The 14,354-nt window shown below is 54.1% G+C and overlaps 2 protein-coding genes across 6 annotated transcripts in view; one reads left to right on the top strand and one right to left on the bottom strand.

Moving 5' to 3' along the window:
• Window positions 1–2,607, bottom strand: part of DHX30 (DExH-box helicase 30) — a 28,147-nt gene extending 25,540 nt beyond the window's left edge. For 3 of the 5 annotated variants that reach the window (XM_015852732.3, XM_015852736.3, XM_085540740.1), the window contains exon 1: window positions 2,559–2,607. Coding sequence is in view for 2 of the 5 variants with exons in the window: in XM_015852731.2 (XP_015708217.2) it covers window positions 2,359–2,490 (132 nt within the window). In the remaining 3 variants the exon portion in view is untranslated. Of the gene's footprint in view, window positions 1–2,358 lie in introns of all 5 variants that reach the window. The other 2 variants (XM_015852731.2, XM_015852734.2) reach the window with 1 other exon arrangement.
• A 1,414-nt stretch (window positions 2,608–4,021) lies between these two features.
• The window catches only part of SMARCC1 (SWI/SNF related BAF chromatin remodeling complex subunit C1), a 48,666-nt gene continuing 38,333 nt past the window's right edge, over window positions 4,022–14,354 (top strand). Inside the window, 7 exon segments of the mRNA XM_085540746.1 lie at window positions 4,022–4,079; window positions 4,082–4,296; window positions 7,055–7,174; window positions 8,794–8,879; window positions 10,617–10,643; window positions 12,571–12,652; window positions 13,092–13,184. Of these exon segments, the coding sequence (XP_085396872.1) occupies window positions 4,037–4,079; window positions 4,082–4,296; window positions 7,055–7,174; window positions 8,794–8,879; window positions 10,617–10,643; window positions 12,571–12,652; window positions 13,092–13,184 (666 nt within the window). The 5' untranslated portion in view covers window positions 4,022–4,036.

The following is a 14,354-nucleotide window of genomic DNA, read 5'->3' as shown; positions in this document are numbered from 1 at the left end:
ATTCCACTTGCTATATTGTTTTCTTATTAAATCACTTAAGTAAGGAACACCCAAGCCAGTCAATTTGGTCTAAGAGGAAGAAACCAACCTGCTTCAATGAGCTTCCAAGGTGAGCAGCCGGGAGCCCCATTGACAAGCACTAGGTCTCTAATTGAGATGGGGCAGCCAATGCGCAACCAGCAATAACCTCAGGTCTAAAGGAACATGGGGAGTCTGGGGGGGAGCGGGGACAGGTGGGGGGAGAACAGAGGTGTGGGGAAAGGAATTGATCCAGGCAAGGCCCAGGAACAGAACACAGGTCTGGCTGATAAGGTGTGGTTGTATTTCATATGGGGGAGCTTGGGCACTTCAAGCCTGTGCATCCACGTGGACGTGGTCAAAGCAGAAAGAAGAGCCTGGAATCAGTAATTGTAGGGATGAACCCCAGCAGCATCAGGGCTGGATTACTCAGGAGCAGACCTGGTGGATCTGAACACAGGGCATCTCAAACATGGAACCATCTGTTTCAGCACAGCCAGCTGCAAAGCTCAGCTTCTGGATGTTACAAAGACCTCAACGCCACAAAGAGTCGTCCTGTTATGGCAGCTGCTTCACCATGCACTGACCCAAAGGGATGCATGAACTCTGCTGGAAGACTTTGGAAGGTTGAAATAAATCCCATTGGGCCCCGATGATGATTGGTGGGAGATGGGGGTGTCCAAGGACACGGCCTTACAAAGATGGGAATATGACCATAGAACCACAGGATGGTTGAGCAGCAGGACAAGGGGAAATGGATTGGAGTTGAAGGAGGGCAGATGGAGGGTGGATGTCAGGGGGAAGTTGTGTACTGTGAGAGTGGGGAGGTGCTGGAACAGCTGCCCAGAGGCTGTGGATGCCCCGTCCATCCCTGGAGGTGTTGAAGGCCAGGTTGGATGGGGCCCTGGGCAGCCTGGGCTGGTATCAATGTGGAGGTTGGTGGCCCTGCCTGTGGGGGGGGGTTGGAGCTCCATGATCCTTGGGGTCCCTTCCAACACAAACCGTTCTATGATTCTGTTATGGCTGGAAGGGACCACGTGGGATCACGCAGCCCAACCCCCAGAGCTCCCTGCCAGCATCACATCCAGGCAGGTTTGCAATATCACCTGAGATATATATGATATATATGAGGGACTCCACAACCTCTCTGGGCAACCCGATGGCACAGGGCTCCTGTGGGCAGGGATGATACATTTGGGATGAGAAACAACCATGTATGATAACACCATCAGATGGCAAAGCGCCTTTACACCCCATGCTGGGCAAAGTACTGGAACCCCAGAGGGCAAAAGATGCTAAAATATCCTTAGTAACAGAATTAACGCCCATCCTGCAATGGGGAAGAACAAAGACAAGGAACGTGGACAACTGAAACACAGATCAAATCTCAAGGCTTCGCAATGAGGTCTCGGTTGGGTTTCTTTGATCCACATGGAAATTGATGTGGGAGGAGAAACCACATCCACCCTCAGTGAGCGTCACAGAACTTCTGCTTATCCTACAATGGGAAGGGATGGGAAAGACCACTGAGATCATCCAGGCCAACCTCAGCTCATCAATGGGCTGCAGCCCGCCCTGGGGTTCCAGCAATGCACAAAAGCTCCATCCCAAAGTCTTTTGTCATGAGGACAAAGGTGAAATGCCGCTGTCCTGAGCACAGCGAGCTGCCAGGTGCCACCTGCGCTGGGCTCCATCACAGCTGAGCACTCCGACTTTTGGCTGTTTGGGCCAACGGTGCCTGGCAGCCTCACTACAAACCTTTATCAGCCCTACTATGGAACCATAAGGTCAGAACATCAATGCAGCCGATACCCAGCAGTGCCACTATATCGGCTATAGAAGAGCTCAGAGCAGCCCGGTGTGATGCTCACATCCCCCCCGCATCCCAACAGCAGCCGGTGGGCGGTGGCTGCGGATGGTGCCGGTGAGTCCCGGCTGCCCGCAGTGTGGGAGCAGCACGGGCCCCATCCGCAGCCCGACCCCCGCCCGGTGCCGCCGTGCCCCGCCCGGTGCCGTTCCGCCCCACGCGGCTCCGGGTACCGGTGAGGCGCGGGGCCGCCGTGTGTCGGCGGGGCCGACATCCATGGGGACCGACATCCATGGGGCCATCCCGTGTGTTCCACCGGGACCACGGACATAAACGGTCCCACACGCAGCTCACAACGAGCCCGGGGGGTTATGGAGCCCCGGCCGCTCTGAGCGGCGGCCCCGCGCTGTGCCCGGCCCGTCCCCCCGCCCCGCTCGCCCCCCCTCCCCGCTCACTGCCGCCCCGGTTCCAGGCCGCATCCCCCGTTCCCGTTTCCCTTCGGTCCCCCCCCGTTGTTCCCGTTGTTCCCGTACCCGCATCCCGTTATCTCTCCCCGGGCCGTGCCGCCGCCCCCCGGGCCCATCGCCTCGTCCCCGCCGCTCCCCGCCGCCCTCCCCCCGTTCCGTCCGTCCCGCCGCCCCCCGCCGGGTGCCGGTTGTCCCCATCCCCGCCCCACACGGCCCGATCCCCGCGTTGGGCCCGATCGGCGCCGGCCCCGCTCCCCGCCACCGACCTCCTCACGGCCAACTCTCTGGCGCCGGGCCGCCGCCGCTCGGGACTACGACTCCCAGGAGCCTCCGCGAGCCGCTTCCGGGCCGACGGCCGCACGCAGCTCCGGCTCTTCCGCCGAGGTACCCGGATGTGAAACCCCGCGCTCGCTTTCCCCGCCCGCCCCGCCTCCACTTCCGCCTCCAACCAACACCCGCAGGGATGGACGGGGACCCACAGCCTCTATGGGCGGCTGTAACAGCTGTAACAGCACCTCAGCGCTCTCACAGTGCACAGCTTCCCCAACATCCACCCTCAATCCACCCTCCTTCAATACAATCCATTCCCCTTGTCCTGCTTCCCTTGTGGGGTTGCTCCAGGTCAAAGACCAACAGGTATGAACTGGAGTCCAAAGAAGCCAGGTGGTACGCCACCATTGACATTGCTAATGCCTTCTTTTCCATCCCATCGGCTGCAGAATGTAGGCCACAGTTTGCTTTTACCTGCAGAGGAGTTCAGTTCTTAGGTATAAAATGGCAAGATGGACGTCGTCACATCCCAGCAGACGTGATTGACAAAATCACTGCTATGTCTGCACCCACCGACAAGACAGAGACCCAATCTATTCTGGGAGTAGTGGGCTCCCAAACTACAGCCACATAGTGAGCCCCCTCTATCAGGTAACACGGAAGAAGAATAATTTCTCATGGGGTCCTGAGCAGCAGCAGGCTTTTGAGCAGAGAAAACAAGAGATAGCCCGTGCCGTGGCCTTGGGGCCGGTACGGACGGGACAGGATGTGAAGAACATCCTCTATACTGCTGCTGGAGAGAAAGGTCCCACCTGGAGTTTGTGGCAAAGAGCCTCAGGAGAGACCCGAGGCCGACCCCTGGGATTGTGGAGTCGAGCATATAAAGGGTCTGAGGAGCGCTACACTCCGACTGAGATCTTAGCCGTGTATGAGGGGGTTCGGGCTGCTTCTGAAGTAGTTGGGACAGAGGTTCAGCTTCTTCTAGCACCTCGCTTGCCAGTAATAAACTGGATGTTTAAAGGACAGGTTCCCTCCACCCATCATGCTACTGATGCCACTTGGAGTAAGTGGATTTCATTAATTACACAACGAGCTCGAATGGGAAAACTCAGCCGTCCTGGAATCCTAGAAGTTAGGGAGAGGTGGCCAATGCTTCATCTTTATAGTGATTCATGGATGGTGGCAATGCCTTATGGGGTGGTTGCAGCAGTGGGATGATGATAACTGGCAATGAAGGGTTAAACCTGTTTGTGCCGCTGAACTGTGGTAACACATCGCGGAGCGCGCGGCAGCACAGCGCCTAACGGCCAGCGCCAGGCGGGGCAGCACTGCGCATGCGCACAGCGCGGATGTGAGAAGAAAGGAGCATGGCGGTTCCTTGGCGCACGCGCAGAACGGGCGGGCTGGCGGGCGGCGCATGCGCACAGCCGGCTGTGGCGCGGCGTGGGGGAGGGGCGGCGGGGGCGGGGCGCGCATGCGCGGTGCGGGGCTCGGGGGAGGCTCGGGGCCGCGGCGGCGGCAACAATGGCGGCGGCTGTGGCGGCGGGCGGGGGGAGCGGGACCGGGGCGGCCACGGCGGCGGCTGTGGGGGTCGGCGGGGGAGGCCCGGGGCTGGGAGCGCTGTCGGTGGCGAGGCGGAAGGACGGCGGCCCGACAGGGAAGTTCTGGGAGAGCCCCGAGACGGTGTCCCAGCTCGACTCGGTCCGCGTGTGGCTCGGGAAGCACTACAAGAAGGTGCGGCCCGGGGGGGGGCGGGTGGGAACCGGGGGGGGCCGGGCAGGGCCGGGGGGCGCAGCACAACAAAGGGCCGCGGAGCGGGGCCAGCACGGAGCGCACGGCGGGTAACGGGGGCGGCCCCGCGGGATCCAGCCGGACACACAAACCTCGGGGACAATCAGAGCCCACCGGGAACCAACCCCCCCCCCCCCCATGAGGCCGCCCCCGGCCCCATCCCGGAGCCCCCCGGATCCTTTGAGGACCCTCCCCGTGTCCCCTCCCCTCAGGGGCCGCCCACGACCCCAGCCCTGAGCCCTCGGGATCCCTGCGAGAGCCCCCAGCCCCTCGGGACCCCTCAGCACCCAGCGATTCTCGGGGCTCCACGTGGCTCCGTCCCGTTGTGTGCCGTTGCTCCCCGCTGCACCCCGCGGTCCGGTTCCATTTCACCCCATTCATCGCCCTCTGTGCTTCTTTGCTCTCCTTTAAAGCTCTGCTCCTGCCCCACGGCTGAGCGTGGAGTGGAACTTTAGAACAGCAGCTCTGCTCTGGGGCAGCTGTTGGAGCCAGACGGGATTTAAGGTCCCCCCCATCCCATTGTTCTGTGAGCTTTAAGGTTCCTTCCATTCCAATCCATCCTGTAGTTCTCTGATCTTTAGGGTCCCTTCCGACTCATCCTATTGTTCTGTGAGCTTTAAGGTTCCTTCTAACCCAACGATTCTGTTGTGATTATAGGATCGCAGCACGGCCTGTGTTACAAAGGCCCACAGTGCTCATCTTAAACCAACCCCCTGCTGTGTGCAGGGTCACCAACCAGCAGCCCAGGCTGCCCAGAGCCACATCCAGCCTGGCCTTGAATGCCTGCAGGGATGGGGCATCCACAGCCTCCTTGGGAACCTGTTCCAGTGCATCACCACCCTATGGGTGAAAAACTTCCTCCTAAGAATCACAGAATGGCCCAGGTTGGAAGGGACCCCAAGGATCATGAAGCTCCAACCCCCCACCGCAGGCAGGGCCACCAACCTCCCCATTTCAGAGCAGCCCAGGCTGCCCAGAGCCACATCCAGCCTGGATCCTATGGCTGCCCATGGTTAAACACCAAGCAGTGTTTGAGGTGTTGTACCGTATGTGTGGGTCAGCACAGTGCTTGGAGCTTTGTGTCTGGTGAAGAAGTGGTGCTGCAAAGGTGTGTGTCTTTAACTGGGCTCTGTTTTGGTGACGCTGCTCCTGTTGCTGGGCTCCGGAGGGGGAAGGTTTGTTCTTTCATTGCCTTTTTGTCAGGAAATCTCAGGCCAGAGGAGGCCATGAGGATACTTGGGGAATGGCCCAGCTCTGTGCTGGGGCCTGGCAGAGAGCTGGAGATGTTTAAGCTTCTGGTATTTAAAGGGTGCTAACAGGAGGGAGGGTGACTAACAGTGATAGGACAAGGGGGGACAGCTTTAAGCTAAAGTAGGGCAGTTGTGAGGGGGGGATCCTTTACCCAGAGGCACCGCCTGGAGCTCTAATACCTCCTGCTGGAGGTGCCTGAGGCTGGGCAGCCCATGGCAGGGTGGGTTTTGGGCCAGTCCACGCTATGATTCCATGGTTCCATGACCTTTAAGGTGTCCCTTCCAACCCATTTTGTGATCCTATGACATGCCGACCAGCACGCGGTCATCCTGCTGCATTTAAAATAACCTTGAGCTGGCCCCTGCCGTTTTACAGCAGAGCTGTGTTGTGCTGGGTGCTGTGTGGGTAGTGCTGCAGTGACCCACACCCCACGTGTTGGTTCCCCTGTAAGGTCTGTCCTAAGCTGGTCATCAGCAATGGGAGCTCTCATCCCATGCTCCTTCTGAAGGCTTGTGGCCCCTGCTAAGGGGGAGCTGGGGCAGGAAGGTTCCCATATACAGGGCACTGGGTGCAGATGGCTGCTGTCCCCATCAGTGGGTTCCTGGTGCTGTGTGGGTTGGCTGAATTCACTCCTTGCTTCGCCAATGGTTTGTTCCAGCAGCTGCTTTGTATTGCTTCCCTGTTAGTCCGAGCTGCCAATGTTTGCTGTTTTGATCCGTTTTTGCTGCTTTATTAATTGACAGCACAGTTAGACTCGGCGCAAACAGCTTTGATTTGATCCAGTTTAAAGAAGCAGACATTACAGGCTGGGTTACTGTGGATGTGAAGCTGAGTGCTGCTCACTATTGGCAGAGCAGTGAAGGCTGTGGGGCTGCACAGCTCCTGCACTGTAGTGACCTCCCCAGAGAGTGCAGAGGGAGGCACAGCATTACAGCTCTGCTTTGCTGGGAGATGCTCACTGTGCTTTTGTTTTCACATTGGTGCAGCCCCGAGTGCCGTACAGCAGCGCCCTGCCCTGCAGCTGCTGTTGGCTCGGTCTCATGGCAATAAGCATTGCTGAGCTGGGGCCCTTCTGCTCGGAGCTGTGTTACTTTAGGAGTGATGTTATTTTACATTCTGACTTCCCATGTCTGTATCATGTTTGGAAGTGACTGGTTGTAAAGCATGCACTGAAGTTGCTGTAGGAAGCCTGGGCTGTAATTGGCTTCTTCCTGTGTTAGGAACAGAATCAGACTGAAGCATTGAAGCTCTCTATAACGCACTGCTGGCTGCAGGGAATCTGTGATGATGCACAGATAGGTGCAGTGTGCCCGTCCCACAGCTGACCCTTATCCCCAGCAACCCCTGAACTCTGCTCTGCCGCTGACCAAGCAGCCTGGGGACTCAGCGAGCCTCTCTCCGTGTTGTGTCAGCCTCGGTGCCAAGGCAGCCTGTGTGCTTTGTCTTTCAGTATGTGCAAGCAGATGCTCCTACCAACAAAACGCTGGCTGGGCTGGTGGTGCAGCTGCTGCAGTTCCAGGAAGATGCCTTTGGGAAACACATCACCAATCCTGCCTTCACCAAGCTCCCGGTGAGTGTCACGCTGCTCTGTCTCCTTGGGGCTGCGCTGGGGCCCTGCTGAGCCCATGGCTTCAGTGTCATGTCCTCTGCAAGGGGCTGAGGTCCCTGAATGCTGGGGGAAGGATTTAATTCCTAGTGAGCATCTTATGTGAACTGTTAAGCCTTAAATCAAACCTGCTGGCACTGATGCATGGCTTCATAGTCATAGAATCATGAATGGCCTGGCTTGCAAAGGCCCACAGTGCTCATCCAGCTCCAACCCCCTGCTGTGTGCAGGGTCACCAACCAGCAGCCCAGGCTGCCCAGAGCCACATCCAGCCTGGCCTTGAATGCCTGCAGGGATGGGGCATCCACAGCCTCCTTGGGCAACCTGTTCTAGTGCGTCACCACCCTCTGGGGGAAAAACTTCCTCCTAAGATCCAACCTAAACCTCCCCTGTCTCCCTTTAAAACCATTCCCCCTTGTCCTATCACTGCCCACCCTCACAAACAGCCGTTCCTCCTCCTGTTTATATGCTCCCTTCAGGCGTTGGAAACACTTGACACCTGAATAGCCAGCAATTCCCAGTGAAGCCATCTCACTTGTGATGCCATTGATGCTGGAAGAAGGCAGGAGCACATCTGTAGCAGTGCAGTTACCTCATTAGACCAGGACAGCTCCCAGTCACTCACAGCACTGACAGGCAGAAATCTACCAGCCTTTAAGGGCTGCTTGGGAGCGTTTTGACTTTAAACTTGGTCCACCTTTACCAGTGGCATCCTTGTGACTGCACTCAGAGACCAGCCCTGTTGCGCTTGGCATCCTGTGTACCTTGAGGAGGACCTTGCCAAAGGAGCACAAACTACAAAGCACACGTGGTGAGGGGGGGTGTAGCGGTGCTTTGAGTGCAGGGAGCAGTGAAGCCTTGCACTGCATTGAAGCTGCTGTTTGAGCTGCAGCTGGCAGGGATGTGGTGCTGCACCATCCCCTGCCTGAGTGCTGGGCAGAGACGTGACTGCAGCACATGCCTTGTGGGTACAGCACTGAATGCCTTGTTGTGCAGCCACGTTAGCTCTCAAATAAGAAAATGCCAGTTACCTGCAGTTCTTATGTGTTTCAGTGAAGGTTGTAGTGAGGAAGCAGCCCTTAAAGCAGCAGATTTTGAGGCCTGTTGATCTCGGTCACCTTATCACGATGGATTTTGTTAGGTAAAGTGGTGAAGGGATTCTGTCTCACCAAGGATTGTCTCCTGGTTTTACTGTCCCTGCTAAAAGCTTTTTCCTTCTGTTATCCCGTGGGCCCCCGAGGGTCAGCAGCCCGCTGTGCTTTGGGCTCTGGGTCACTTTGTGTGCACAGCAGAGCTCTGAGCAGGTGGTGCAGCAGAGGCAGCTCCGATCGTTTTGAATGCTTCTGAAGGATCTTTTGTGTGTTGGTTTTGGACAGCAGTTATGTGATACGTCCCAGAGCTGCTTCTCTTTCCCTTAGCAGCCCCAGAGCCAAGGAAGGCAGTGTTCCATGTCGTTCCCATGCCTGGTGGAAGAATGAATTTAAAGCATCTGTCAGTAATGCTGCTGGGTGTGATTTGGTGCTCGTTCTGCATTAGCAGACATTCCTGAATGCCTCCCTTCTCACTTTTCTTTCTGGTTCTAGGCAAAGTGCTTCATGGATTTCAAAGCTGGAGGTACATTATGTCACATTCTTGGTGCTGCTTACAAATATAAGAATGAGCAGGGCTGGTAAGTTCTGATTCTGTTGTATACACCTTTTGCATGTGATGAAGCACATGAAATGCCTATGCAGACTCCTTGAGATTTAATTCTTGCTGGAGAACTGAGTAGGCAAGGGAGTTGGAGATGGGAAGAGGACTTTTTTCCCTGCTTTGCTGATGGCAGCTTTGTCTAAAGAAACACCCACATTCCTCAATTTAGAGACGAGTTGTCCAAGTTTGAGCTCCTGAGCTTTGAGGTTGGGAGCTGATTACAAACTTGAGACTATTTTTTTTGGCATTTATTTGCGACCTGACAGAGCAAATTGACCCCTTACTGTAGAATCACCCATCTGGAAGACACAAATGGTTGTTACTGTTTGAGCGTAGGGAATATGAATTGTTGCAAAGGCACATAAATACAAAGTGATCCGCTGCTTCTTGACCTTTGAAATGAGTGTGAGTTCAAGTGCTGCCCTGCTCCACTGACACGAGTATTTAAAGCTCTTCACGTGATATCCATATAGTTCTGGCTTCTGCATCTCTAAGTTAGAGTCATAGAATGAACCATAGACTGGCCTGGCTTGCACAGGCCCACAGTGCTCATCCAGCTCCAACCCCCTGCTATGTGCAGGGTCACCAACCAGCAGCCCAGGCTGCCCAGAGCCAGATCCAGCCTGGCCTTGAATGCCTGCAGGGATGGGGCATCCACAGCCTCCTTGGGCAACCTGTTCCAGTGCGTCACCACCCTCTGGGGGAAAAACTTCCTCCTAAGATCCAGCCTAAACCTCCCTTGTCTTAGTTTCAAACCATTCCCCCTTGTCCTATCACTACCCACTCACAAACAGCCATTCCCCCTCCTGTTTATTTGCTCCCTTCAAGTACTGGATGCCCACAATGAGGTCTCCCTGCAGCCTTATCTTTTCCAAGCTAAACCAGCCCAGTTCCCGCAGCCTTTCCTCATAGGAGAGCTGCTCCAGCCCTCTGGTCATCAACATCCTTCCAAGGTCCATCAAGGTCCTTCCAGGAAGGCATGAGTTTCTGTGTTTGAGAGCATTAGGAGGAAAATGAGGATGAGAAGTCTTGAGATAAAAGCAAGCAGAGATGGGTTTTGTACAAGCATTTAAATAACTCTTAATCTAATGTTGTGCAGACCTGTACGTGCATTCCTGGAACTGACTGTGTTTCTGTGACCCACAAAAGCAATTCAAAAGGCAGAAATCCAGTTATTCTGGTAGGGCTGGTTGGTTTTGAGTTGTTCATACTCACGTCAGCACATTGGATATCTGCTTATATGGGAGAGCTGGAAGGAGTGAAGTGCTGCCAGGCTTTGTTTCCTTACCTGTGGTGAGATGCCTGTTGGCAGTGCTCTGTGTGCCGTAGCACTCAGGATTACCTGCAGGTACAGCAGGTAAATGTTCACCCAGTAGGAGCCACTTCCACGCTCCCCTTTTTTATTCCAGAACAAACTGAGTTTTCGTTCATTGCAGTTTGTCAGCACAGCGCAGGCTCACGGCTGCCTCCTCTCTTCTCACTCTCTTGCTGATTCCTCAGCACTAGTGGGTAGTGCCTTGTGTTCATGCATGTGGGATGTAGAGGGAAGTAATACTGGAACTTAACTCTGAGAATCAGATTTAGATCATGGAATGTGTCCTTCACTGACCCAACCAAATAATATGTGGTGTTTTGCCTGAAATATGATGATTTTTTTTTCATGGTATGCATTGTCGCTCTTGCTTAACCTGTTTGTGAATGATCTGTCTTATAGGAGAAGTACCTTTCCTCGCCATAATAGGTATGTCTGCAAAGTGCACTTACCCAGTGCAGCTGGACATACCCTGTCTGTCACTGCCATTGAAGTGGTTGGTGGCTAAAACCTGCCCGAGGTGTCCCGTAATCTGAGCGCAGGAGGGATTAGCACTGCTATCTCATCTCCTTTACACACAGTTCTATTGCTTGATACATGGACGTGCTTCTCGTCAAGTATGGGTTGTGAAAGTGTGGGGCATGAATAGCATTTAATGAATCCAAAACGCGGATTGTAGGCAACCAAATGTAACAAACAGCTTTGATCAAAGCAGAGTGCCTTACACATCCTTGTTTCAGAGGTACTGCCAGCTGTTGGCCATCTAGGAAGGTAGATTCATTTGCATTAATTTGCCATCTATTTCCATTTGTTTCCTTGACACTTCAGTGTACCTGTCTGGAGCACACATGGCTTGTATAGACCATGAAACATCAGTGTGAGAGCCCTGGAGAAGCAGCTGGGCCTCTGCTCAGCTCCCTGTGTGTCCATTCAGCAGTGCATTGGGCTGTGCCTGCAGTCAGCTCACAGCTCCCACACGCACAGACAGTAGGTTTGTCAGGATGAACTCTGCCTTTCGTTCCCCGGCTCTTTAGCAGGAGGGGATGCACCTGTAATACCTATGGAGGGTAGAAAGAGCCTTCTGCTGATGCTGCCTGATGTGCTGAGAGCCACCAGTGAAGGAAGAGATGGCAGCCTCAGCTGAAGGGTCTGTGCTATGTTCAGCGGTGTCTCTGTGATGCCCTGCCTGTGCAGTAATGGGTTTTCTGACTTCAGTCCTGCTTTGGTTTACCTTTGTTGCATATTTATGAACTTGAAATGTTGATTGGATGTGTTATGGGAAAGAAGTGTGTGTCTGAAAGAAACTGTCCTGAACCGTCTGGGCACAGCACTGCCTGCTGGTGCTTGAAGCTGCACTCTGAGCTCAGAGCAGCTCGCCAGTCGCTGCAGGGTAAGGAGCTCGTGGCTGTGGGAGGCATTTCTATGTGCTGAAATCCCTATCCCGCTGGCTGCCAGCTCAGCATTCCTGTTCACAGCACTCGCAGCCCCTGCTGGTGGTTGTTTCCAAAGCTGCACAGGCACGGAGGTGCAGCAGGCAGTGCCTGTCTGCCCCAGGGCAATGTTGTGCTGGGCTGAGCCTGCCTTGGGACTCCTGCAGCTCCATACCTATGGTATGTGCAGTGCTGTTGGTGCTCAGCCTGACCCTTTCTTCGTTCAGGTCCTTCACTCGAGGTGGTTCATCTGCAACACATGCAGGACGCCTGCTGAGGCTCTCATGCTTCTGCCTTCCCCGTTTCTCACAGATGCTTCCATGTGCACTGTCACTCCCAGAGCTGGATTCCTTTATCACTGCAGCATGGAGCTTTAAAGCACCAGAGTCCCATAAAGACAATCATCTTGTTGGACTCGATGGTCTCTATGAGCCCCTTCCAATTTGGGCTGTTCTGTAATGCTGATGTGGGTTGTTAGCTGCCCTGTGCTGTGCACGGGGCCCTTCTCATGGCTCACAGAGGGGTTGCCCATGTTGCTGGGCTGGATTTTGGGGTGGGTGCTGGGAGCACACAGTGGATGGTCATGGGTTTCCCCCTCCAGCTGGTGAAACCTGCCTTGAATATCTGATGGTTTCCATTGAATTATCCCTTGTGCCTGCAGTGGAACACACAACCCTACTGCAGGTTCCAGCCTTCGTTTTTCTTCAACCTATTGCAAATCATTTTCACTTTGGTGATTCCTTCAAAGTGTTGGGTTTGTTTGCTTGGGGGGGCTGCCAAGCGAAGCAAAACTACTTGATTGTGCCCTGAGTGTTCCCTTGTACCTTCCACAGTGTTGTTTTTAATGTGTAACATGAGAGATTCTTTGCTTCTGAGTAGAGGAAAGTTGAATCCTTTAAGACTTTTTGAATGGTTTCCCTCTACAGGCGGAGGTTTGACCTGCAGAACCCATCCCGGATGGACCGAAACGTGGAGATGTTCATGAACATTGAGAAAACACTAGTGCAGGTAATGGACTCAGATTCCTTGTGCATGGGATGGTTTGGGTTGGAAGGGACCCCAAGGATCACGAAGCTCCAGCCCCCACCACAGGCAGGGCCACCAACCTCCACATTGATACCAGCCCAGGCTGCCCAGGGCCCCATCCAACCTGGCCTTCAACACCTGCAGGGATGGACGGGGCATCCACAGCCTCTGGGCAGCTGTTCCAGCACCTCCTTGGGACTTCCAGCTTTGTAGTGAGTTTGAGTCTTTTCAGGGCTGGGTTGCTTTTTGATCCTCAGTTGTTCTGTCAGAGCTCCATTGCTGCTACCAGAAGGCAGCAGGTAGCAATTGTGTGGGGTTCCAGTTATTTGCTCTCTTTATTACTGCTGGACTGCTGATTGCGATGGGAACTGTTTGGTTTCTGTCACAAATGCTCTGCTAATTACTTCTTTTGTCTCCACAGAACAACTGTCTGAGCAGACCAACCATCTACCTCATTCCAGATATAGAGCTGAAGCTGGCTAATAAACTGAAGGACATTGTCAAACGTCACCAGGTAACTTACACAGCATCTCCTAGCACAGCGTGTTTGCGTACCAGTGATGTTTGTGCTGTGTCTGACAGTGCAAGGCAGCAGCAAGAAGTCAGAGCACAGGTCAGCTGTCTGTGGGATGCCATTAGTGGTTATCATCACATGGCTGCTGAATCATTACTCTGCTCTGAAAGTAAATGAACGTCTGAGGCTTCAAGCAGCAAGCAGCGCGAGGTGTGTTTTCTCTGTGAGGCTGCTGCAGGCCTGAGCTGATTGAACACTGAATTCTGCCCACATGAAGCAGGAGATCACAGTTTGTCCAAGTCTGAGCACAAAAAAGGTAGTGCGTGGCATAATTGGTGTAGACATGTGGGAGCAAGCATAAAGAAGCTCCAGTCTTAAAAATGCTGCCTTTTCAGGTCTGTTCTTAACTTTTTTTTTCTTATCTATGCCAAACAGAGCACAAGCAACATCAGGTTTGTGTTATTGCATTTCCACAAGGGTCAGCATCTTTGTAACTGAGCGTGCTCAGTGACGGCCTGAACAAGGTTAATGGCTTCATCTTCTAAACATGAATGGGCTCTCACTTCTCTTGAGGGAAGCTCTGTGAATGTGAGCTCTGTGGGCACAGGACTGAGTGGAGCTCTGGCTGAGCTGGGAAGGAATCGCTCTGCAGCCCTTTGTGAGCAGAGAACTCACTGATGGTAGCCAAAGGGAAAGCTTTCCTTTCCAGGCTAAATGTATTTGCTGCGTTGTGGTTATGAATCATCTCAGCCTTAACTGCGTAGCTGTTCTTGAGTTACTTGTAGCTCTTGAGCTGACCCCAGGTGCTGCCTGTTGCTGAGATGAGGGTTAATGCTCTGCAATCTGCTGCTGAAGTCCTTACTGTTCCTGGTGGTGATTTTCTTTATGAGTGTTGATTTCTTAAGAAGCAGCAGCAGAATGATCCTTTAGGACCTTGAAAGCAGCATCCACAGCCTCTCTGTGCAGCTGTTCCAGCACCTCCCCACTCTCACAGTACACAACTTCCCCCTGACATCCACCCTCAACGTGCCCTCCTTCAGCTCCAAACCATTTCCCCTTGTCCTGCTCTAATCTGCCCTTTCACAGAGTTGAAGATACCTAACAGACCCCCAGCTATCTAGCAGGATTTTCATCCATGATGGTGCATGTCCCATGGGAGTCTAACAGTGG

Source organism: Coturnix japonica, chromosome 2, assembly GCF_054131305.1.
Source record: "Coturnix japonica strain WE chromosome 2, WE-NBRP24, whole genome shotgun sequence".
Lineage (NCBI taxonomy): Eukaryota > Metazoa > Chordata > Aves > Galliformes > Phasianidae > Coturnix > Coturnix japonica.
Note: the sequence above shows the minus strand (reverse complement) of the source record. Positions and strands in the feature narration are given on the sequence as shown.